General features: G+C 46.1%; 1 protein-coding gene across 4 annotated transcripts in view; it reads right to left on the bottom strand.

The window, feature by feature from the left end:
- Positions 1-4,635: 4,635 nt before the first annotated feature.
- Positions 4,636-25,812, bottom strand: part of LOC116065901 (cadherin-related family member 5) — a 23,530-nt gene continuing 2,353 nt past the window's right edge. For 2 of the 4 annotated variants that reach the window (XM_031321537.2, XM_035995915.1), the window contains exons 2-17: positions 23,235-23,308; positions 21,911-22,119; positions 19,662-19,718; positions 18,777-18,869; positions 18,219-18,305; positions 18,026-18,136; positions 14,812-14,958; positions 14,762-14,779; positions 9,219-9,309; positions 8,931-9,037; positions 8,660-8,860; positions 8,459-8,581; positions 8,241-8,319; positions 5,920-6,110; positions 4,985-5,078; positions 4,636-4,903 (exon numbers count right to left, since the gene is read on the bottom strand). In XM_031321537.2, the coding sequence (XP_031177397.1) occupies positions 4,794-4,903; positions 4,985-5,078; positions 5,920-6,110; positions 8,241-8,319; positions 8,459-8,581; positions 8,660-8,860; positions 8,931-9,037; positions 9,219-9,309; positions 14,762-14,779; positions 14,812-14,958; positions 18,026-18,136; positions 18,219-18,305; positions 18,777-18,869; positions 19,662-19,718; positions 21,911-22,119; positions 23,235-23,298 (1,782 nt within the window). In that variant the 5' untranslated portion in view covers positions 23,299-23,308 and the 3' untranslated portion in view covers positions 4,636-4,793. Of the gene's footprint in view, positions 4,904-4,983; positions 5,079-5,883; positions 6,111-8,240; positions 8,320-8,458; positions 8,582-8,659; positions 8,861-8,930; positions 9,038-9,218; positions 9,310-14,761; positions 14,780-14,811; positions 14,959-18,025; positions 18,137-18,218; positions 18,306-18,776; positions 18,870-19,661; positions 19,719-21,910; positions 22,120-23,234; positions 23,309-25,812 lie in introns of those variants that run through there. The other 2 variants (XM_035995916.1, XM_035995917.1) reach the window with 2 other exon arrangements.

Below are 25,812 nucleotides of genomic sequence, written 5' to 3'. Positions count from 1 at the left end.
TGCATTTTCGATAATATCGCAATATGTTAAAACGCGATTTCCTAATCGCAAAGGCTGCGATTTGGTCACATGACTCACGAGAGCAATCAGTCTGCACTCCGCAGAGAAAGCATCAACTAGCACGCTAACGCTACACTGTACCGTGAGCTGATTTCTGTCATTCAAACAACTCTGAGTTGTAGTTTAAACTTTTACAGCCATTTTAATAAAATGAAGGGTTTTATTCGGGCTTGAGTCTATACATGCAGTTAATGGATACAGGCACGCAGAACTCAAGGCTCGGTTGGCAACTAGCTCTGATTAGCGGTTAGCTCCGGTTAGCGGTTAGCTCCGTTATAAAGATATGAGTGGAGGAGCTGCCACTGAGAGGGGTAACAATCAGACTCTGATAAATGACGTTCGGGGAGCTTTCACAGCAGCGCGGCCGCGGTGTTTCAACGGTTTTATTAGTACAGTTAATCCCACGGCAAGAACACCAGCAACTAGCTAACGCAACGATAGCCTCTCTGAACAAGAACACCAGCAACTAGCTAACGCAACGATAGCCTCTCTGAACAAGAACACCAGCAGCTAGCTAACGCAACGATAGCCTCTCTGAACAAGTGCACACGGCAGCACGCAACTAAACGAGGGGGAGGGGCTGGAGGCAGCTCCTCTCTGTGCACTGTAAAAAATTGTGTGTGTGTGTGTGTGTGTGTGTGTGTATACTATATTTTTACTTATTTAACTGTCTAGTGTGTTCATACTATACATTATTATATTATTCTTTGTTGAATAATACAGAAGACCAAGAGCTTAAAAAAATAATCGAATCGAAATCGCAATATTTGGGGAAAAAATCGCAATTAGATTATTTTCAAAAATCGTTCAGCCCTAGTGTGTACTGAGACGTGTGAGTGTGTACTGAGACGTACTGAGACGTGTGAGTGTGTACTGAGACGTACTGAGACGTGTGAGTGTGTACTGAGACGTGTGAGTGTGTACTGAGATATGTGTGTGTGTACTGAGATATGTGTGTGTGTACTGAGACGTGTGTGTGTGTACTGAGATATGTGAATGTGTACTGAGACGTGTGAATGTGTACTGAGATATGTGAGTGTGTACTGAGACGTGTGAGTGTACTGAGACGTGTGAGTGTGTACTGAGATATGTGTGTGTGTACTGAGACGTGTGTGTGTACTGAGATATGTGAATGTGTACTGAGACGTGTGAATGTGTACTGAGATATGTGAGTGTGTACTGAGACGTGTGAGTGTGTACTGAGACGTGTGAATGTGTACTGAGATGTGTGAATGTGTACTGAGATGTGTGAATGTGTACTAAGACGTATGAATGTGTACTGAGATATGTGAATGTGTACTGAGACGTGTGAGTGTGTACTGAGACGTGTGAATGTGTACTGAGATGTGTGAATGTGTACTAAGACGTATGAATGTGTACTGAGATATGTGAATGTGTACTGAGGTGTGTGAATGTGTACTGAGATATGTGAATGTGTACTGAGACGTGTGAATGTGTACTGAGATATGTGAATGTGTACTGAGACGTGTGAGTGTGTACTGAGACGTGTGAGTGTGTACTGAGACGTGTGAGTGTGTACTGAGCTATGTGAGTGTGTACTGAGACGTGTGAGTGTGTACTGAGCTATGTGAGTGTGTACTGAGACGTGTGAGTGTGTACTGAGACGTACTGAGACGTGTGAGTGTGTACTGAGACGTACTGAGACGTGTGAGTGTGTACTGAGACGTGTGAGTGTGTACTGAGATGTACTGAGACGTGTGAGTGTGTACTGAGCTATGTGAGTGTGTACTGAGACGTGTGAGTGTGTACTGAGACATGTGAGTGTGTACTGAGACGTACTGAGACATGTGAGTGTGTACTGAGACGTGTGAGTGTGTACTGAGACGTGTGAGTGTACTGAAATATGTGAGTGTGTACTGAGACGTGTGAGTGTGTACTGAGACGTGTGAGTGTGTACTGAGACGTGTGAGTGTGTACTGAGATATTATTGTCTCAGACATCAGTTACACTCAGCAGAGATCTGTGTCTGAATAATACATAAATATACTCATTATAATACTGCTATATTGTGATTACTGATACAGCGGGACGTTAGAGAGCAACATGTGAAGATGAAGAAGACCAGGAGATGCAGCTGAAAGCTCTGACACACTTTCTCATGAAGGGAAGGTTCAGATGTCAGTTCAACATGTTTCTGTTCCTGAAAACTTTTGGGAAGTCGCTGAGTCACAGTCATGGGATCAGAACCCGGGTCACTTTAACCCGGGTCACTTTAACCCGGGTTACTTTAACCCGGGTCACTTTAACCCGGGTCAGATTAACCCGGGTCACTTTAACCCGGGTCACTTTAACCCAGGTCAGATTAACCCGGGTCACTTTAACCCAGGTTACTTATCCCGGGTCAGATTAACCCGGGTCACTTTAACCCAGGTCACATTTAGCAGAGTAAGAAGTATTCAGATTACTGCCGTAAAAGTACTAATACCACACTGTAGAAATACTCTGTTACAGTAAAAGTTCTGCATTGAAAATATTACTTAAGTACCTCAACATGTCTGTGTGTGTGTGTGTGTGTGTGTGTGTGTGTGTGTGTGTGTCTGTGTGTCTGTGTGTGTGTGTGTGTGTCTGTGTGTGTGTGTCTGTGTGTGTGTGTGTGTGTGTGTGTGTGTGTGTGTCTGTGTCTGTGTGTGTGTGTGTGTCTGTGTGTCTGTGTCTGTGTGTGTGTCTGTGTCTGTGTCTGTGTCTGTGTGTGTGTGTGTGTGTGTGTGTGTGTGTGTGTGTGTGTGTGTGTGTGTGTGTGTGTGTGTGTGTAATCATTATAATGATGGACTCACCTGGTCCCGGAGTTCCGGTGTTCTGGAGTTCCGGTCCCGGTCGGACTCTCCGTGAGTCGGTAAACAGCCGCGTGCTAAACTGTAATCCGCTGCAGTGTCAGAGTGACGTCAACAAACAAACAAACAAACAAACAAACAAACAAATCAAACAAAACGCCGCGGACACAAACAAGCTGCTGACAGAAAAGTGAAGTGACTGCGGATCAGAATCAATGGGACACATTGAGAACTACTACTTCCTGTCAGAGAGACAAAATAAAAGCTTCAGGCGCTGTTGAATGGAAAAATAAAAGTCGTAACTGCTTTTTATTAAATATATTTATTAGCAACAGCACACATAGAACATACCCAGGCCGTGTCTCTCTGTAGGTTACAGCATGCAGTATACTATATATATATATATAATATAGTTTATTGTGTTGTAACATTTAGAAATCCTTTTAAACATTCAGAGACCTGTCCAGTCTTTTATTGTGAAGGTTGATTAGTAGTTTCCGGTGTGGTGTTCTGACAGAGACGCTTTTTACAGAAGTCGTTCCTCCCTTCCTTCCGCTCTGAAACCATGGCTCTGAAACACGGAAACCAAAAAGCTTCTTTCATTTTTAGGAAAAAAAGACTCAAATCTGAAGATCCTCCAACCCTAAAAACTAAAAATATAACTAACTATCTAACTATCTAACTACCTAACTAACTAAGTAACGAAGTATTTCTGACTGAGCAGTAACTTCTAACAGTCTGAAACTTTGATTAAATATAAGTAAATGTAGAAATACTTCAGAGAGTCAAGATCATAAACTGAATCAAAGAAAATATGTGTAAATTTGTATCTCTGATGTAAAGTAATAATAATAATAATAATAATAATAGTAATAACTCTGTTACATTCATCTGTTACAGCTTTAGTTACTAGTGTGTGTGTGTGTGTGTGTGTGTGTGTGTGTGTGTGTGTGTGTGTGTTTGGATCCTTTACTCTTTCTACAATGTTTTAATACTTTAACTACATTCTTCTGATGGTACTTACACACTTTTACTGAAGTAACATTTTCACTGCAGGACTTTTACTGTAACAGAGTATTTCTACAGTGTGGTATTAGTACTTTTACTGCAGTACAGGATCTGAATACTTACGCTGCATGTCCGCAGGCCCTGGCTCTGTGTTCATGTGTGAAGAAGAAGAAGCTGGGAGGTTGTTGACATGTTTACAGAATAAAAACTAAACTTTCTCTAATCAGAGAGATTAAAAGATGTTTCCACGGCGGCCAGCGGGGGGCGCTCCTGCGTTACCTTCAGCCTGGCTGATCACTTCCTGTTGCAGCGGAGGTGTTGATTGGTTCTCGTGTGAATGTCCTGCGTAACACTCAGAGAGCAGTCAGATGTATTTGTTGCTGCTCTGTGCTCTCTGCAGCCAGAAGTATTGTGATTCTAGAAGTACTGTGATTCTAGAAGTACTGTGATTCTAGAAGTATTGAGATTCTAGAAGTACTGTGATTCTAGAAGTACTGTGATTCTAGAAGTACTGTGATTCTAGAAGTACTGTGATTCTAGAAGTATTGAGATTCGATAGTTTTCATGAGACATTTCTAAAAACTAAGAAGAATGACATCACAAGTCATCAGTCAGTCTGGTGTTTATTTACTTTGTAAATAAGATCATAACGGATATAATGAAGTCACTGTCGGCGTTACCGTAGAAACAACATATTTAGCTCAATCGTGAATAAGACATATACATTCTAGGGATTTTAAAAATCACGATACGTACGTTAATCAATTAGTTTTCCTTCCTAATGAACATCTTTGGACTCTCTGACATCATCATCTCAACTCTCTGACATCATCATCATCTCAACTCTCTGACATCATCATCATCTCAACTCTCTGACATCATCATCTCAACTCTCTGACATCATCATCATCTCAACTCTCTGACATCATCATCTCAACTCTCGGCTGTTTCTGTGACAGGAAGTAGATCAGAGTGAAACCTGGACCCACTGACGATGTCTGCTGATGAAGATGAAGGAGGAAGCAGAGCTGATGAAGATGAAGGAGGAAGCAGAGCTGATGAAGATGAAGATGAAGGAGGAAGCAGAGCTGATGAAGATGAAGATGAAGGAGGAAGCAGAGCTGATGAAGATGAAGGAGGAAGCAGGGAGAGTCTCCGGGTGTAGACTCCCTGGCGGCCGTGGAAACTCTGTCTCTGATCTCGGAACGAAGACTCGTCCTTAGAGAAGACACAGTCACAAACACTTTACGTTATTATGTATATATATACATATATATATATATATATTCATATACATATACATATATATGAATATATATATATAACACAGGACTTTGACCCAGGAGAGCCGGGATCGCGTCCCGTGTATGGCGTTTAACAACACGTGTGTGACGTTGTTCTCGTGACAACACGCTGTATGTCTACGCGACATACAGCGTAGACATACAGCGTGGACATACAGCGTGGACATACAGCGTGGACATACAGCGTAGACATACAGCGTAGACATACAGCGTGGACATACAGCGTGGACATACAGCGTGGACATACAGCGTAGACATACAGCGTGGACATACAGCGTAGACATACAGCGTAGACATACAGCGTGGACATACAGCGTGGACATACAGCGTGGACATACAGCGTGGACATACAGCGTAGACATACAGCGTAGACATACAGCGTAGACATACAGCGTGGACATACAGCGTGGACATACAGCGTGGACATACAGCGTGGACATACAGCGTAGACATACAGCGTAAACATACAGCGTAGACATACAGCGTAGACATACAGCATGGATAGCTCAAAATCCGTACAAATAGCACGCCATTTGGCTTTAGGAAAGTGGCGTGTAGGTTTACGCAAAGTCATGATGCCATGTTGCGATGAAACAACCAAACAACTGTTTACTTGAGTCTTTGCCTAATCTGATAACCACTAATAAAAACTGACTTCAGGCTAAAGCTGTAAACATTGAGCGCTGTCAGAGTCAGAGGATCATCGTCATGTTTCTAACCTGAGGTCAGCTGAGTGAAGGAGTTTCAGTTCGTACCACGTTGGGATGTTTCCCGACAGCTGCGTGTTCGTCTGAGTGTCTCTGTCGCCGTCGTCTCCTCAGCGTCCGCAGCAGCAGCCACAGAACAGCTGACAGAAACAAGAGCAGCATCGACGCAGCGATTCCCCAGGCTAGTCTGCAGTCCACATCTCCGAAATACTGCTGCTCCCTGAACGCACCGTCAGGCACTGCAGAGAGGAGAGTTCAAGTCATGTCTACAGGTGTAGAGTTTACAGTAACACCTGAGTGTCTACAGGTGTAGAGGGTATTTACAGTAACACCTGAGTGTCTACAGGTACTTACAGTAACACCTGAGTGTCTACAGGTGTAGAGGGTATTTACAGTAACACCTGAGTGTCTACAGGTACTTACAGTAACACCTGAGTGTCTACAGGTACTTACAGTAACACCTGAGTGTCTACAGGTACTTACAGTAACATCTGAGTGTCTACAGGTGTAGAGTGTGTTTAAAGTAACACCTGAGTGTCTACAGGTGTAGAGTTTACAGTAACACCTGAGTGTCTACAGGTGTAGAGTTTACAGTAACACCTGAGCAGGGCATGAAGTTAACTTTTTTGACCACCAGCCACTGTGGCAGGTGGATTTTTAAATCCACCTGCCACAGGGACTTTTTACCAGCCAGTTTTTTTTGCGTCATAAAGGTGTAAAACAGGAATTGCTGTGTCTCTATGATCCTGTACTGTCCTATTGATGGTAGCCTACTGGTGGACATTGCTCCGTCATCACGTGCTGTAGTAGGGGGGGGGGCCCCGCCTTGATAATCCTGCATAGGGGCCCGGTGTTGGCTCGTTACGCCACTGACATAAGAGATGAGATGACTGACAAAATCAGGAGTGGCCTACACGCACCACAACAACAACAACACACTGGTGAATGTGCACCATAACACATGAATTTTTTTGTATAGTTCTTAAAAATAAAAAATAAATAAAAAGGAAACTTGTTTTGGGGAGAATAATAATTATTACTATTAATTAATTACTCTGGGCTGAGATTTTCTAGGAACCAAAAAGGTTCAGGATGCTGCAAATGTTGGTAAAATATGAAAAAGGCTGGTGGATTTAAGACACAAAATAAGAATGTATTGAATGAATCAAATATGAACATATCTGTCATTGTCAGTGGCTTGTTGATCTTTACATTGTTAGTTAATTTCCTCCTGGCCTGGGACACACATTCATACGGTTTAATAAAGGACTTATTGGACTTTAACTTATCATTGCACTTACAATAACGAGAGTAGCTGTCCCAATTTAGGTCATCCTGTAGGTCTCATCTGCATTTTTTCCTGCATCCACCGTGTGTGTTTGCGTGTGATTGTGTGTGTGTGTGTGTGTGTGTTTGTGTGTGATTGTGTGTGTGTGTGTGTGTGTGTGTGAGATTGTGTGATTGTGTGTGCGCGTCAGTCGCGGGGGAAACGGAGCAGAGCCGCCCGCTGCAGAGAGCCGACAGCATTGAAACAGCAGCAGCTTCAGTGACAGTGTACATTGATGTTAAAATGTATACATGTTGGCAGGACGGTCTGAAATGTTTTGACGGTCTTTCGCTGTACGTTTTGTTGGTAAATGTGAGATGTTTGAGTCACACACACGTCTCGTCTTCATATCAGAAACTAGGAAATTAACTTTACCCGTTCTCACTCCCGCTTGGTCAGTGGCTGCACGTGGGACTGCTGGGATTGTGTGAGTATTGAAATTGCGATAGCGGGCCCCGGCTGTCAATCAGTGTCTTCCAGTGATGCGGGCCCCTGATTGGACCAGGCCCGTAAGCAACGGCGTACCCTGCTTACCGATAGTTAGGTGTCTGAATCACTCAATTCTCATTGGCTACCCACCAACGTGGCAGGTAGATTGACAGTTTCACCCGCCAATCACAAAAGTTACCCGCATTTGGCGGGTGGGCGGGTGTCAATTTCATGCCCTGCACCTGAGTATCTACAGGTGTACAGAGTTTACAGTAACACCTGAGTGTCTACAGGTGTACAGAGTTTACAGTAACACCTGAGTGTCTACAGGTGTAGAGGGTATTTACAGTAACACCTGAGTGTCTACAGGTGTAGAGGGTATTTACAGTAACACCTGAGTGTCTACAGGTGTAGAGGGTATTTACAGTAACACCTGAGTGTCTACAGGTGTAGAGGGTATTTACAGTAACACCTGAGTGTCTACAGGTGTAGAGGGTACTTACAGTAACACCTGAGTGTCTACAGGTGTAGAGTGTGTTTACAGTAACACCTGAGTGTCTACAGGTCGTCCTGCTGTTAGGGTTATATTTATATATTATACTGTTCTTCTCACCTGCTTGTCCTCTCTGCAGGACTTCAACGTCCACTGAAGCTGAAGCTTCTTCTCCTGACTCTTCGTCTCTGGCTACAACCTGCAGGATGAACAGTCAGAATGTAGTAAATGAAGATAATAGTACTGCAGTATGATGTAGTACAGGAAATAAAGAGAGTAAATAAAGGATCAGTATAGAATAATGAAGGTTATACTGCAGCATTCGGATGTAGAGCCACCTGGAGGATGTGTCTGTCGAAGGCGTGCAGTTGGTCTGTCCTGGCGATCAGAACCCCCCCCTGGGTAATTTGGTACAGTCCAGATGAAGGCTGGATGGAGTAGTGGATGTTTGGATTCCAGCCCTGTGATTGGACGGCAGTGATGACTCAGGTGAGGTGTCACACAGGTCATAATACAAGTGCAGCAGCAGGTGTTCTTACGTTGGAGAAGTCCGTGTCTGCTGCCTGGATTAGTAACACCTGGTTCCCATAGGTGGAGACGATGGAGGCGGGGCTAGAGCTCTGCACGATGAAGCCTTTAAAGGTGGTCAAGTTGAAGAGCGGCGGGAACACGTTCGGAGCCAGAACTCGGATCAGAACCGCAGCCACGCTGTACTTCAGCCGGTCGTCCTCCTGACACACCTGCAGGGGGGGGGGTTAGTTCTGTAGTCAATGTCATGAACTCTAAACAGAAAGTAAGTAAAGTCCTTACCATGACGCTGAGTGTGAAGTTTGTCTCCCGCTGTCGGTCGTTCACAGCTCGGGTTATTCTGATCTCACCGGTCCGGTTGTTGATCTCAAACCTGCCCTGATCTGCACCTACACACACACACACACACACACACACACAGACACACACACACACACACACACACACACACACACACACACACACACAGACACACACACACACACACACACACACACACACACAGTGACCTGAGATACCGTCAGTGGTCATGTGACATGTCTACATGTGGTGATGAAGGTGGGCTCTGACCTGACAGGATGCTGTAGATTAGAGGAGTGTTGATTCCTCTGTCTCCATCCTCTGCTCTGATTGGACCAGGAGAAAACTCCAGGACTGCATCCTGAGACAGCAGACAGACTTTTTTAACATGTAGTAGTGTGTTTACCTGGTGCCTCTGTGTGATGTCATAGTGCCTCTGTGTGATGTCACAGTGTTTACTAGGGGTGGAACGGTACATGTATTTGTATTGAACCGAAACGGTACGGGCGTCTCGGTTCGGTACATGAATTTACACGGAGAATACACGGTATAAAAATAAATGAAACTCGCATGCAAATGAATTAATGTAATGTGGAACTACTGTTCTATTTGTATAGGCTTCGCCCTCTAAGAGCTATTGCTATTGAGTTTATACCTTCGCGCATGCACAGTCGTGAAGATTTTCTTTTGTGCCCTGTGTCCCGCACGGGCCTCTCTTACGTCCGCAGATACTGTATATTACAGTGGCGCGACCAGAGATCTGCTCCCATTTTTTCTTCAGAAACAAGCAGTTTGAAGACTTCAAAGAACAGTGGTGTCCGCCGTGTACCGACCACCGACCGGCTACATCCTGCTGCCAGCCCACCGGCACCCTGCCGGCCACCGGCAGTTCTGCGGTTGCTTACCAACGGACTCTGAAGCAGCAGATGATGGCAGCCGAGTGGACAGTCGAGTAAGGTAAGATTACCGCCTGCAGCAGCACCCAGACGGCCGGGAAGGGTACCTCTTTAGCGGGTACGAGTCCGCTGACTCGATCCCCCGAAGACTGTTCCCTCGCCGGCTCTCCCTCCTTCCCGTTGGGAGGACTGAAGCTCGTAATGGCGGAGGACTACGAGTCCCGTTGCGGCGACTGTCTCCGTCCCAGGAGAGGAGCACCTCACCGGCGGCTTTCTCCTCTTTCTCTCCTCTGCAGCGGGCGGGCTCCCCGACCACCGCTAGGTTCATGTTCTTGACCTGTGCGAATGCCGAGTAGCATTCCCCTAACCCGGGAAATGGACGGCGGTCCCGCCACGGCGGCAGAGCCTGGCCTGCATCCCGCTTCCGACGGCCCCATTTTTCAGCCAACGGAAGCCCACACCGCCGTCTCCCCGAAACCAGGTCCATGCCCACTTCACTGACCGCGCGTACCAGTGTACCGCCTAGGTGGCTGCGGCGCTGAACAATAGCCTACCATTTTTTGCTAGCATGACCGCTAGCTCTGCTGTCTTCGCCATGACCGCTAAGCTTGGCTGTTCCCCACTGAGGCTGGGACAGTCACGGGCTGTAGGTAGTGGAGAGGATGCGGTAACACACCTCCTAGAGAGTGGCGCTTCGGCCACAACGGCGGCACCGAGGTGTTGGCTCAAGGAGACGGCGCCCCGCAGACTGCTGTTTGCACCTCTCCAAGCCTCGGCTCCAGCTCCACCTACGGCAGCGCTGTCATGAGGCCCGGCGGGCAGCACCCACCTCGCCGTTCCGCAAATGGCAGCGGCAGTGACGGTAACAGGGCACCGGGAACGCGTGTCTCACTCCAGCTAGAGTTGGAAACATAACTGTGTTTTTTAAGGGGCACACAGTTCCCTTAAAAAAGCAGGTTTTTCCCTCTCAGTCAGTCCTCCTTGTCCCCCCTGGGCATCTTGCTGCCGCTGGACGGACCCCACGTTTCACCTCACACACTCGCAGACAGGCTCGCCGCCACGCCCACGGGCAGTCTGCGGTTGGAGCCAGCCACACTGTGTCAGCATTGACAGGCTTACACACACCCACTCAGAGTGCGTGTTTATAGCCTACTCAGTTTTTCTCCACCTCCCAACTGATAACTCAGATTGGTGAGAGTGTTGAGAGAATGACTTGTTAAATCGCCTCACACACACGCAGACAGGCCAGAGGCTGTATATTACTATTATACAGTCTGTGAGACAGGCTTGCTGCCACGTAACATGCAGTATACGGTTGGAGCCAGCCACACTGTGTCAGCATTGAGAGGCTTACAATGTTGAGAGAACGGCTTGTGAGAATCGAACTACCGCCTTTTCATAGCGGCGGGGGGGGGGGCGCGATACTCACTGCTGTGTAAACAGCCAACACAAAGGCATGTGCGTGCCGCTCTATCGGTCAAGCTCTAGCGCGGGAAGGCTCAGCGCTCTCTGTTGCTATGGCAACAATCAACACGCGGCTATACGCCTCAACTCGCCAGCTTTTCCCCAGCTCTTACCGGCGTGGTGAAAGCTATCATGCTATCTCGAGTTCAGATAAGGGCTCTGACGCCTTGCACACATGTGGTGCTGTAGGCGGAGCCCGGTCACTCCCACACTGTGTTTAACAACGGGAGCAAGCACCCACTCAGTATGTGCGTGCTACACAGTCATTCCCCCCCCGGCCGTCTAGCGGGACGGGGAGACCTCTGACTCGATGAATGCCCCGCCATGCGTTCTCTTAATACACAGCATAGCGGCGCGCTCTCTGTTGCTATGGCAACAGACAACACACGGATGTGTGCGCCCCCGCTCAGTGTGTGCGCCCCCGCTCAGTGTGGGAAAGCTTGCCACCCAGGAATGCATGGCTGTCAAGCTTATCACAAAAGGCTATACGCCCAAGTTTACCAGCATCCTCTTCCTTTTCGACGGTGTGTTGGAAACAGCCGTGTCATCTCAGGGGAGATAGCTGCTCTGACGTCAGAGTTGGCAGAGCTGCGGGCAAAGGATGCTTTTTTTCCCACGTCCCTCCAGGAGAAGAGAATAACGGTTTCTGTTCCCATTACTTCTCACACCAGGAAAGACGGGCGGAATGAAACCCTTCGCGACCTGTCTCAATTCAATTATCAACATTATGAAGCGCCCATCCCACATGCTGACGGTCAGACACGTGTTGGAATGTGTGCGCCACCATGTATGGCTCTCTTCCGTGGATCTAAGAGACACATATTTTCTACATTCTCCAAATGCATGGAGACAGCATTACAGCCGTTACGCAGAAAATGGATCAAAGTCCCTTTTTATTTGGACAATTTAATCATTATGGCTCCTTCCCAGGAGAGGGCTGCGCTCCACATGGTGGATGATGACACTGAGCTTTGCCATAAACTGGCAAAAGAGATCGTTGGTCCCTTCACAGATAACCACTATGAGAGCCAAACTGTCAGCGCCAAGGCTGGACACACTAAGCTCTCTGTTGTCACGTATCACGCCTCACGCGACCATATCAGCGCTGTCTGTGATGCGTCTTCTGGGCATGATGTCTGCGAGTCAAGTGGTAGTCCCCCTGGGTCTCCTCCACATGAGGAAAATCCAGAGGTGGTTCCATTTTCAGCACCTCGACCCTAAACGCCACAAGTGGTGGATGCTGACCATCCCACCTTCTCTTCAGTCAGACCTGGCATATTGGAGAAACCCCCGGACCCTGTCAACCGGGGTTCCCCTGGGCAAGGTGACGTCATACGTGAGAGTGTACACAGACGCGTCCCTTACTGGCTGGGGAGGGATGTGCGAGTCACAGGTGGTGGGAGGAGAAAGGCCACTTCCCCCTCTCCCACACATAAACTGCCTGGAGCTGTCCACAGTGCTGAAGGTTTTAAAACACTTCACCCCAGCGGTAGCGGGGAGACATGTCGTCGTGCGGCCAGACAACGTTACAGCAGCAGCGTTCATAAACTGTCAAGGTGGCGTGCGCTCGGCCCGGCTATTGGAGATAGCCAGAAGCCTCCTGCTGTGGGCCCACAGTCATCTGTTGTCCCTCAAAGCAGTTTACATCCCTGGGGTTTTTGAACCGGGTGGCAGACTTAATGTCGAGGGGAGGGCCCTCTCACAACGAGTGGAAATTGAATCCCACTATTGTTCAGAAGCTGTGGAGCAGGTTTGGGAAAGCGGAGGTGGATCTGTTCGCCTCACGAGAGAACACACAGTGTTCTGTGGTTTTCCTCGAGCACACGGGACAATCCACCCCTTGGCGTCGGCGCCTTCTCTCACCAACTCTGGCCCAGAGCCCTCCTATACGTTTTTCCCCCTCGGTCCCTCTGGTCTCTCGCCTCCTGGAATGCATCCAGGAGGAGAATCTGTCAGTCATTCTAGTGGCACTGGAGCGCAAGAGCACATCCTGGTTCCCGACTCTGGTTCAGCTGCTAGAGTCCCCTGGCAACTACCGTGGGACGAGGACGCTCTGTCACAGCTGAACAGCGTGATATTTCACCCCCCCGGTGATAAGCCAGCGGCGGTGGGGCTGACCGCTGAGCGGGAACGCTTGCAGAGACTAGGCTTGCCCCCTGCCGTGGTGCGCACTATTCAGGGCGCAAGAGCCCCCTCCACTACAGCGTGTTACGCAGGGCGTTGGACTGCTTTTCCAGCGCTGGTGCACGGAGAAGGGTGCAGAGCCCACGTTGTGTCCTCTGCCCCTAGTGTTAACTACCTCCAAACGTTGGTGGATAACGATTTTACTCCGTCTACAGTTAAAGCCTACGTAGCGGCCATTTCGTCCTGCCACGAGGACTACAGCGAGAGAGGTCAGTTTTTGCACACCTCCTAGTACAACGTTTTTGGAAAGGGTCGGACGATAGAAACCTGCTGTGCGCTCTCTCACACCTGAATGGGTTTTAGCCCTGGTGCTCCGAGCTCTGGGGAACCCTCCTTTTCGTGCCTCTGGATGCTGTCACTAAAACAGCGCTCCTCCTTCGCCTCGACATTGGCTAGAGGGTGTGTGATTTATGCATGCTCCTCTCCATTAGAGGGGACGGGAGTGCGGCCACTTTACAGCCAAGTCCATCGTCACACCAAAGTTGTAACAACCCTTCGGGCGAGGGAGTTTTCCCTCCGCCTCATAACAACGACGGAGGAGGCGTCTCACCAACCTGCCTGTTTACAAGTTCCAGATGGAGTCTGGAGATGATGTGGGGTAGCCTACTTATTGTTTACTGTTTACATCTTACTTTATACGCTTCAGGCTGTTACAGCTAGCTCAGGGGAGAGACTGGATGACACTAGGTGGTACAGCCTGAGACAGCTAGATCAGGGGACAGACTGGATGACTCTAGGTGGTACAGCCTGAGACAGCTAGCTCAGGGGACAGACTGGATGACTCTAGGTGGTACAGCCTGAGACAGCTAGCTCAGGGGACAGACTGGATGACTCTAGGTGGTACAGTCTCAGACATGCACAATAAAAAAAATTGCCTTCTGTATTTTTGTTTTGCTTTTCCCTCCATTGTACCGAACCGTGATGTCTGAACCGAGGTATGAAGCGAACCGTGACTTCAGTGTACTGTTCCACCCCTAGTGTTTACCTGGTGTCTCTGTGTGATGTCACAGTGTCTCTGTGTGATGTCACAGTGTTTGCCTGGTGTCTCTGTGTGATGTCACAGTGTTTACCTGGTGTGATGTCACAGTGTTTACCTGGTGTCTGTGTGTGATGTCACAGTGTTTACCTGGTGTCTGTGTGTGATGTCACAGTGTCTGTGTGATGTCAGTGTTTACCTGGTGTCTGTGTGTGATGTCACAGTGTTTACCTGGTGTCTCTGTGTGATGTCACAGTGTTTACCTGGTGTCTCTGTGTGATGTCAGTGTTTACCTGGTGTCTCTGTGTGATGTCACAGTGTTTACCTTGTGTTCGTGTGTGATGTTGGTGGTGTAGGTGGGGTTCATGCAGATAGGAAGTCCGGGAGAGACAGGTGTGCAGGGCAGGAAGTGCGGATACAGATCGTCTCGGTCCTCGATGTTCACGATCAGAACAGCTGACGTGTTGAACTTCTCCGCGGTGTTGGCTTCCTGTTTCACATCAACACACAAACTAAACATCATGTTCAGAAAAATAAAACTTAGATTAGATTAGACTCTATTAATCCCAAACTGGGAAATGTCAGTGCTGCAGCAGCAAAACATCAGGTAGTACATACCTCACATGGCGAGGTATGTACTAACATGCTGCACTGAGGTAACAGCATGGTGAGGTATGTACTAACATGCTGCACTGAGGTAACAGCATGGTGAGGTATGTACTAACATGCTGCACTGAGGTAACAGCATGGTGAGGTATGTACTAACAGGCTGCACTGAGGTAACAGCATGGTGAGGTATGTACTAACAGGTCACACTGAGGTAACAGCATGGCGAGGTATGTACTAACAGGCCACACTGAGGTAAAAGCATGGCGAGGTATGTACTAACAGGCTGCACTGAGGTAAAAGCATGGCGAGGTATGTACTAACAGGCTGCACTGAGGTAACAGCATGGCGAGGTATGTACTAACAGGCCACACTGAGGTAAAAGCATGGCGAGGTATGTACTAACAGGCCGCACTGAGGTAAAAGCATGGCGAGGTATGTACTAACAGGCCGCACTGAGGTAAAAGCATGGCGAGGTATGTGCTAACAGGCTGCACTGAGGTAACAGCATGGCGAGGTATGTACTAACAGGCTGCACTGAGGTAACAGCATGGCGAGGTATGTACTAACAGGTCACACTGAGGTAACAGCATGGTGAGGTATGTACTAACAGGCTGCACTGAGGTAACAGCATGGCGAGGTATGTACTAACAGGCTGCACTGAGGTAACAGCATGGTGAGGTATGTACTAACAGGCAGCACTGAGGTAACAGCATGGTGAGGTATGTACTAACAGGCTGCACTGAGGTAACAGCATGGTGAGGTATGTACTAACAGGCTGCACTGAGGTAACAGCATGGTGAGGTATGTACTAACAGGCTGCACTGAAGTAACAGCGTAGGCTGCCTGTCGCGGGAACTGAAAATGGCAAATTGCTCTTCTCCGTGTCATGCATATGGATTCACGGGAGGGTGAAGGGGAAAGTGGGAGTTTCCCATAAAGAGATGGGGAGGGAAGCGTAAAGTGCTCCTAATTATGTATTCCGTGGCATGTACAAAAACCACCCGTGAAAGCACACCTCTATTTTTGGGTGACATTCATCTGCATGTATAGTAGAACATCTGGAGACATTCATCTGCATGTATAGTAGAACATCTGGAGACATTCATCTGAATGTACAGTAAAACATCTGGAGACATTCATCTGCATGTATAGTAGAACATCTGGAGAAATTTATCTGCATGTACAGCAGAACATCTGGAGACTCAAGTTACCAGCTAACGTTAGCGGTAGCTAGCTTGGTTGGCAGAATGCTGAAGAAGACATTTTTAGGCAACTTAATATTCCAGGGAACTTTGCTGCAGTGAAAACATGTGAGAGGGTCAACGTTTAAGATGAAAACCCAGACAACAGCTAAAAACAGGCTGAGTCTATTTTAGTGTCCCCAGTGTTAGCATGGTTAGCATGGTTAGCATTGCTAAGCCTCTGTCCTGATTGACAGGTCAGTGTGTAGTAGAGGGCTGCATTGGGATTGGGTCCCGCCGGGTCCCGCGGGACCCAACGCAAATCTCGCGGGAGCGGGCGGTTTTAACTTTGCTGCGGGCGGGAGCAGGCGGCTAAAAAAAACACTGCGGGATTGGGATGTAGCCTGGAACCCCCCCACGCCAGCAGAAACCATAGATATACATATATACTGACTGAGTATATACTGTATAGGCCATCTATGAGCAGACACCAGCGTGTCTGAGCCTCCCAGGACGGGGGAGGTCCGAGCCAAGGCTCCGTCCACCCTCATCCTCGGCTCCTTCCTCCCCTCTCTCCCTCTCCTCTCTCCCTCATCCTTGGCTCCTTCCTCCCTCTCTCTCCCTCTCCTCTCTCCCTCATCCTCGGCTCCTTCCTCCCCCTCTCTCCCTCTCCTCTCTCCCTCATCCTCGGCTCCTTCCTCCCCCTCTCTCCCTCTCCTTCTGCTCCTTCCTCCCCGTCTAACAGCAGCAAGCACCTGCCTTCTTTGCCTTCATCTTCTCCCTATTAACCTATAAAATGACGTGTTTTCTCATGCGGGACGGGAGAAGACACAACATCAATGCATCTCTATTATTGTGCGGGCATAAATTCTCAGAGTTTTGCGGGTGCGGGCGGGTGTGGACGTACACATTGCGGGAGCGGGTGGGAGTGTAACACACATGTTGCGGGTGCGGGCGGTAATGGTCAGAAATTCGCCGGGAGCAGGTGGGAGCGGGATGAAGAAAACAGTCCCGCGCAGGGCTCTAGTGTGTAGCCCCGTCCCTTATCTCTTTATCGCTGCGTAATGTTCACGTTCTGTTTGGAAGTACTCGTCAACGTTTTTGTTGTTGTTTTCAACGTTTGTCGATATTTTAGAGAGAACCATAGAGAAAACAGTTAAAAAAATGTAAATTTACAATTTAAAATTTAATGCCGTACAAATCAATCACTCCTCCAGTGTGTACAGGCCTCCTTGTTAATGATTGGTTAATAGTTGGTTATGATTGGTTATGATTGGTTATGATTGGTTAGGGTTGGTTAATGATTGGTTAATTATTGGTTAATGATTGGTTATGATTGATTAATGGTTGGTTCATGATTGGTTCATGATTGGTTATGATTGGTTAATGATTGGTTAGGGTTGGTTAATGATTGGTTATGATTGGTTAATGATTGGTTATGATTGGTTAATGATTGGTTATGATTGGTTAATGATTGGTTAGGGTTGGTTATGATTGGTTAGGGTTGGTTATGATTGGTTAGGGTTGGTTAATGATTGGTTATGATTGGTTAATGATTGGTTAATGATTGGTTATGATTGGTTAATGATTGGTTATGATTGGTTAATGATTGGTTATGATTGGTTAGGGTTGGTTAATGATTGGTTAATGATTGGTTATGATTGGTTAATGATTGGTTATGATTGGTTATGATTGGTTAATGATTGGTTATGATTGGTTATGATTGGTTAGGGTTGGTTAATGATTGGTTAGATGCCTGAGGGATACCTGGGCCCAGAGGATCAGCTGCAGCTCCGTTCTGCTCTCGTAGTCCAGAGGTCGGTTCAGAACCACGTTCCCGCTGTTCGGCAGATCGATCCTGAAGAAGTCTGCGTCACGCTGCAGAGAACAGGTGACAGGTGAGTTCAGAATGACATCACTCATGACTCAGGGCTTTGACAGAACAATGTGGACGTCTTACCGATGATTGGTCGATGATGTAACTGATCATGTCTCCGTCTGCATCGATGGCCTTCACCGAAAAAACCACAGAGTTCACCGCCGTCAGCTGCACACAGGAAACACACGTTACTGTACTCTATATACACACAGGAAACACACTTTACTATATATACACACAGGAAACACACTTTACTGTACTCTATATACACACAGGAAACACACTTTACTATATATACACACAGGAAACACACTTTACTGTACTCTATATACACACAGGAAACACACTTTACTGTACTCTATATACACACAGGAAACACACTTTACTATATATACACACGTTACTGTACTCTATATACACACAGGAAACACACTTTACTCTACTCTATATACACACAGAAAACACACTTTACTATATATACACACAGGATACACACGTTACTGTACTCTATATACACACAGGAAACACATTTTACTTGGTAGAAACCAGCGTTAATCCTCCATGGTGTAATGTAATGTAATAATGTAATGTAATAATGTAATGTAATGTAATAATGTAATGTAATCCTCCATGGTTTACCTCACTGATGCTGAACGGCTGAATCGTGTCCTGCAGGAAGTTTGGTCTGTTGTCGTTTTCATTTAAAATCTCCACCACGATCCTGAACCGACTCTGACAACACATTCTTACATGTCATTATACTTCATTATACTGTACTGACTCTGATATTTATACATGTCATTATACTTCAGTATACTGTACTGACTCTGATATTTATACATGTCATTATACTTCAGTATACTGTACTGACTCTGATATTTATACATGTGATTATACTTTATCGTATACATACTGGGAACTATATTCTCAGAAGGCGAAGTACCTGAGAAGCCCCGTGGTGAGGAGCAGAGAGTAGCAACGGTACTTTTCAGGTGTTGCGCTAATCACTCCGCCCAAGTAGCAGTGCTTTGCCTTCTGAGAATATAGTTCCCAGTGTGTATACGGTTAGAAGACGGCTGTGTGTCATGTGACCTTGTTATTTGTACACGCTAACAGGAACATGTTGGTGTTATTTTGTCACTTATTGGGAGCAGTAGGCTAGTTGGAACCAGTTACCTCCAGGATCTGTGCTAAGCTAGGCTAGTTGGAACCAGTTACCTCCAGGATCTGTGCTAAGCTAGGCTAGATGGAGCCAGTTACCTCCAGGATCTGTGCTAAGCTAGGCTAGATGGAGCCGGTTACCTCCAGGATCTGTGCTAAGCTAGGCTAGCGGAGATGAGAAGGGTATGTATGGACTTATCTAACTCTGGGGGGATATGGGAAATAAGACAAAGTCCCAATAGGTCAACCTGTTCCTTTAAGTCATTCTTTTTCCGGTCTGGTTGTTTAGACAAACACCTTTGATATTATTATTATATATATTGTATTAGATATTAGTTTGAAGTCTTGGTAGTAAAACCGTACCTGTATGACATCATCCTGGAAACAGGTGAGCTCTGCCATTAGCACTGATCCTAGAACCTGAGAGACAAACATCTGGGTGAAAAGCTTCCTGCAGATTAAACTCCAGAGCTCGGTGGCACCAGCTGTGTGTAAGTTCAGAAGTAGACTATTGAACTTAGTTGTAACTTTGAGTGTTGCACCAGCTGCTAAAATAGTCCCACCTAGCCCTTAGTAGGTGTAACGTCCTCCCTAAAATGTTTTTTTCTATGATTAAACCCCTTGGATATCTATGATGATTTTCATTAATACTCACGTTTTAGACAGAGGATTACCGACCTGCTGGTGGCAGACTTGGGTTAGATCACCTTCTAATTAACTAGCCTGGCTCCGCCCTCCTACGTACTTCTGCTCAATTTATTTTTGGTTTGTGGTATATTCTTGGGTTTTCTCCGGCCAATCTTAACCGGTCCAATCAGCGAACAGAGGGAGTGGCTGAGTACGATGACGTCGAGGTCGTGATGTGCACTAGTTTGAGTTGTAGTTCTGTAATGGCGGCGGAGAAAGATACGAGCGAAGCCATTCGGTCCATTGTGGCAACGCTGCCGAATATCCAGAAGTTAAAGCCCGAGCAAGAACAACCTTTGCTGAGTTGTGTTGGTGGCCATGATGTTGTGGCCCTCCTCCCCACGGGGTTCGGGGACAGTTTGATTTTCCAGCTCGCTCTGTTAGTGGTGAAGTAGTTGGCTAAGGTTAACGCTAGCGATGCTAAGCCAACTTCACGACCAAACGTTAGCGATTGGTTATGGCAGATCCAGAGTGGCTCTGGGCAGATCCAATAGTTTTAAACTTCAACAGAATACCCACCTTCAAGGAAGTTAACACTTGTCAATGGAGAGAGGCCAGACTCTCTGTACTAATGAAATGGACCAGTGTCTGGTAGGACCAGGCTAGTGTACCAGAGACTGGTAGGGCCAGGCTAATGGACCAGAGACTGGTAGGACCAGGCTAATGGACCAGTGTCTGGTAGGACCAGGCTAGTGTACCAGAGACTGGTAGGACCAGGCTAGTGTACCAGAGTCTGGTAGGACCAGGCTAATGGACCAGAGTCTGGTAGGACCAGGCTAATGGACCAGAGTCTGGTAGGACCAGGCTAATGGACCAGAGTCTGGTAGGACCAGGCTAGTGTACCAGAGACTGGTAGGACCAGGCTAATGTACCAGAGTCTGGTAGGACCAGGCTAATGGACCAGAGTCTGGTAGGACCAGGCTAATGGACCAGTGTCTGGTAGGACCAGGCTAGTGTACCAGAGTCTGGTAGGACCAGGCTAATAGACCAGAGTCTGGTAGGACCAGGCTAGTGTACCAGAGTCTGGTAGGACCAGGCTAATAGACCAGAGTCTGGTAGGACCAGGCTAGTGTACCAGAGTCTGGTAGGACCAGGCTAGTCATTTACAGCTTCTAATGTTAATTATAAGTTTGCCAGTTTAGGCTACCATCATATTTGTTATAATGTTACATTTTCATCTGGCCATATAGTTATATTACCCATGTTGTATTTGTTTCACCACTCAATGTCTCTGTTGTCATGTTGCACTAACGTTAGCTGGAGGTTAAGGTTGAATAGTTATCAGCTAATCATATCACTGTTCTGGTTGATGTACCTTTCTGTAGCTGTTTGGTGACTAACGTTACCAACGTTAGCTATTTTTAGCTGTTAGCTTCTTCGCTATTGCAGAGCTAAGTGTTTAAGACAATTGGCAAGAGAGACAACACGGTAATAATAATTATGATAATAATAAAGAATAGTCCTTTTCACTGATTGGCCACTGGAAGTAAAAACGTCACTTAATATTCTGGTTAGTGTGGCCTTTACGGCAGTAACTAGGATGAACCTTACGTCTCTGTGGTGCAACCTCGACACAACTTTAACTTTATCAAACTAACTACACCTGAACTTACACACAGCTGGTGCAACAGGCTGCAGGTATAGAAAGGTGAAGTCCCTCCTCCTCCGCTGTCCACCATGGGACCTTATTTCAGTAAAAAACTATAACAAACTGAGACTTTCTTCACTTGCTAAATTATCTTTTAAACTGACAAACATCATGTGTAATGCATGGCTCAATTCAAACAGGATCTAAACATTATCTGTCTCTCCCCGCTCACTACCAGACACATTTTTTACTGAAATAAAGTCCCATGGGGGACACAGGAAGGGGCGGGACTAACACACAGGAAGGGGCGGGACTATAGATAAGGGTCCAGGTGTACCTCTCGGTCGAGGACTCTGGAGGCAGAGGCATTGAGTCTGATGGTCCGACCCTCCAGGTAGAACCAGTCGGCGCTGTCTCCGGTCAGACACAGGCGGAGGGTGTTGTCTCTCGGTTCTCCTCTGATACTGAGGTTAGAGATGAACTGACCCATTGGGCTGTTCTCTCTGATCGACACAAAGATGTCCGATCCCCCCAAACACAGACTGGCTGAGGACAAAGATAAAAATATTATTTTGCAATTCCGATACCTGAACTTGCGTATCGGCCGATACCAGTGCATTAAGAGAAAACATATAATATAATATATATATATATATATATATATATATATATATATATATATATACGGAAAATACTGAGCACCCACGTGTGCCAGTCTGCCAGTAGACTACATTCATTTCAAATTAAACATTGCAGTTGGTGCTAAGTGGAGAGTCTGTCATAGTGTGATTGGTTATGTCGGTGACATTGATTCTTAATTTCCCATGAAGCTGATCGTGGTTACGTGTCAGTTAAACTTCTCATCTCCAGTCCTATCTGTATCTGTGAGAATCTGTCCTGAGTTGAAAGCCTACTTTACGGCTTTATTATCAAGTTAATAGGCGTGTATGTTCGTGTCGGCCGCTGTCCATTTCCTAAGGTTCTGAAATGCAAACAATTTACTTTTTTTTTTTAAAGGTCGTGCCCTGTGAGCACTCACAGAGGAAAATATAAATCAGCGCCTATGTATGTATATATATATATATATATATATATATATATATATATATATATATATATATATATATACACACACATATAGGCCTACATATACATATACATATATATATGGATAGGGTTAGGGGTTTGTATGGCCTTACAGAGAAAGATCTTTTATTATCTAGTTTTACAGTCAGTCTCGACGGTAAAAATACATAAATAAACTACTTTAAAGTAGATTTTCTTTAGGGCTAAATTACGTGGTATGAGATTGGTGCAAAGACTCACATACTTGCTGATATAGATACCAGTATTTTAGGCAGTGTCGGAGTTATTTCTGATACTGGTATCGTATCAGAACAACTCTTCTGTTCTGCTATAATTATTATGAATCATATTTCTGTATATCTGTAATCGGTATCTGTGTCTTTGTGTCCCAACCGGCAGCGGCATACGGCCGCTCACCAAGAGTCTGGTTCTGTCCAAGGTTTCTGTCCCACCAAATGCTTGATCTTGATAGATGATAGAGTGTGGTCTAGACCTACTCTATCTGTAAAGTGTCTTGACAATAACTCCTGTTAGGATCTGACACTGTAAATACAGTTAAAGTTGACATGAATTACCTGGAACAACATGGTAAGATAACCGGAGAGCGAGCTGCCAGAGCAACATCTTGCATCTCAACATCTTCCTCCACCTGCAGAACGAACAAACACCGGATTAACCGTCTTTCACCACCAATCAGCAGCTTTTCAGCACAGTTTAGATTCTGGGCTGGTTATTGTTGAAACACAAAATGGGATTACAGCAACACTAAGCGCCCCCTGAGGCTGAAATGTTCATCACCAGGGCTTTAAATTGACACCCACCAACCCGCCAAATGCGGGTAAAAATATAACTTTGGCAGGTAACATTTCAAAGTTACGAGCCAATTTGGATGTTGAATGAAACAAACAACTCTGTGTCTGTTTGAATCAGACTGCTGCAGAAATGTTTCCTGTTTTCTGCCAAGAAATGTGGGCGGTTCTGTGTGTATGTTTGGCTTGGAAACCTAATCTTTATCTGGCAACACTGCATGTTGTACTAATCCTACATTTCCCATGAACACTGTGTGGTGACGTGTCGTACAACCGTCGGCTACGTGCCTAGCATGTGGTGTTGACTACGAGATGAACGGAACGGTGAATTTCAGCTCCTCTGGTTTGTTTGGCGCCGTTCAATTCAATTCAATTTTATTAATAGTATCAATTCATAATAAGAGTTATCTCGAGACACTTTACAGATTAGTGGTCTAGACCAGTGGTTCCCAACCTGGGGTCCGGGGACCCCTCAGGGGGGCGGCAAAGATCACAGGGGGGGCGCAAGTCTTTATCTGGTTTGAGGTTGAGGTAAAAAATGTTAAACATGTTAAACAAATTATGATAATACACAAGACTATATAATGTATACAAAAGTCTGTATAAAAACTATATATTTTTGTTCTCGCTTAAACTTTTAGGCAGGCTACTTAGTAGGCCAAACCTCCGGGACCTCTTAACCTGGGACCTCTTAACCTGGGACCTCTTAACCTGGGACCCTGCTGGCATCAGGTCAGCTGCTAGCTGCTATCATCCCGCCACGGCATCACTATTTTATGAACGAAACATGGTGGAGAAACGTAAAAGTGCTGATAACTCCTCTATATCAAAAAAGAAAGTAAGGGAAAGTTACCTCACCTTTGGTTTCGGAGGGGGGGCTCAGCTTTTCTTAGACATAAGTGGGGGGGCGCCAAGGAAAAAAGGTTGGGAACCCCTGCTCTAGACCACACTCTTTGTAAATTATAGAGTCAGTCAGTGTTTCTCAGTTCATCCCATGTTGCAGGTGTGTTTAAAATCGTATCGGGATAGAAGTGTTGTGATAATATCGTATTGAAACAAATATATTTCCCTATAAATCTATAACATAGTCATTACCATACTAATAGTATAACGTGTGCATCTCCCAGACTAAACACTGTGACCTGCTGCGTTGTCTCCTCATGACTCATTATCCCTCCTGTTGTCCTCGGGTCAAATTTGACCCGTTTTCAAAGTTATCAGAAATATAGGTTTCTTTGAACCAAAATGCCCAAATATAACATGGATGCATGGATGTTCTTTGCAGGTAAAATCAGTGATTACTTTCATTGAATTCTGGATGTTTTAATACGTTTTTATAACATTAAACAAACATGTTTAAACAGTTTTAAAACAGCATCCTGACTAAACTTTGACATCAACCAGTCTGTGATCCACTCAATATCCAACAGGTTCTCACACTCATCTCGTCAAATACGGACACTTGGTCAGGTGCCTTTGTCGTTCTTATTGACGCTAAAAGTCTCCTTTAGCGCTATAAGTAAACGTGCTTGGTCAGGACTATTGCCGTCCCTTTAGCACTATAAGTAAACGCTCTTGGTCGGGACTATTGCCGTCCCTTTTGATGCAGTTATGTTAAAGAAAAGGTCGTGGGTGGGCGTACGGTTCCGTGACACACGGGAAGAACAGGATGGTTGGGTTTAGGAAAGGGTCGTGGGTGGGCGTACGGTTCTGTGACACGCGGGAGGAAAATAAAAAGCGACTATAGCAAGCGTGACAAGCGGGATGCGAACCCCGCTCTCCTGTGTTTGTTTGACCCATCCACCCCCCCAACCAACCTCCATACGCGGAAATTCGCCCTTACATACTACTCTCTAAATCCTCTCTGCTGCTCTCCCCAGTGCGTTACACAAACACACTGAAAGACGCCTTTTTCGTCTCATCAGACGCTGACAGCCACTGTCCAAACGTCCTTATTTTACAAGTTCAGAATGAGAACGGGTTGCAATATCCTCTCATCTTAACTACTAGTTACAATAATTCATAAATTCTGCCTTTGTAACTCAAACATTACGTATAATGTCATATAAATTAGGTTTATTGACTATGAATTAAAAAAAAAAAAAACGTTTAAAAAAGTGTCAAAAGCATTAAAAAAGAGCTAAAAATGCTGAAAAAGGGGTTAGGGTTACAGGAACCCTACACTGGTCGGGTTAGGGTTAGGGTGGTTCGGGGTTAGGGTGGTTCGGGGTTAGGGTTAGGGTTAGGGTTAGCGCTGGTTGTAGATTCCCTTTTTAAAAGTTAAACCTGGTTCAACTTTCTGCTGTCAGTTTCTCACTGCATTCATGTCTCTTTCTTCAGGACT

Source organism: Sander lucioperca, chromosome 20, assembly GCF_008315115.2.
Source record: "Sander lucioperca isolate FBNREF2018 chromosome 20, SLUC_FBN_1.2, whole genome shotgun sequence".
Lineage (NCBI taxonomy): Eukaryota > Metazoa > Chordata > Actinopteri > Perciformes > Percidae > Sander > Sander lucioperca.
The sequence above is the reverse complement of the archived record's forward strand: the minus strand, read 5'-3'. Positions and strand labels throughout refer to the sequence as shown.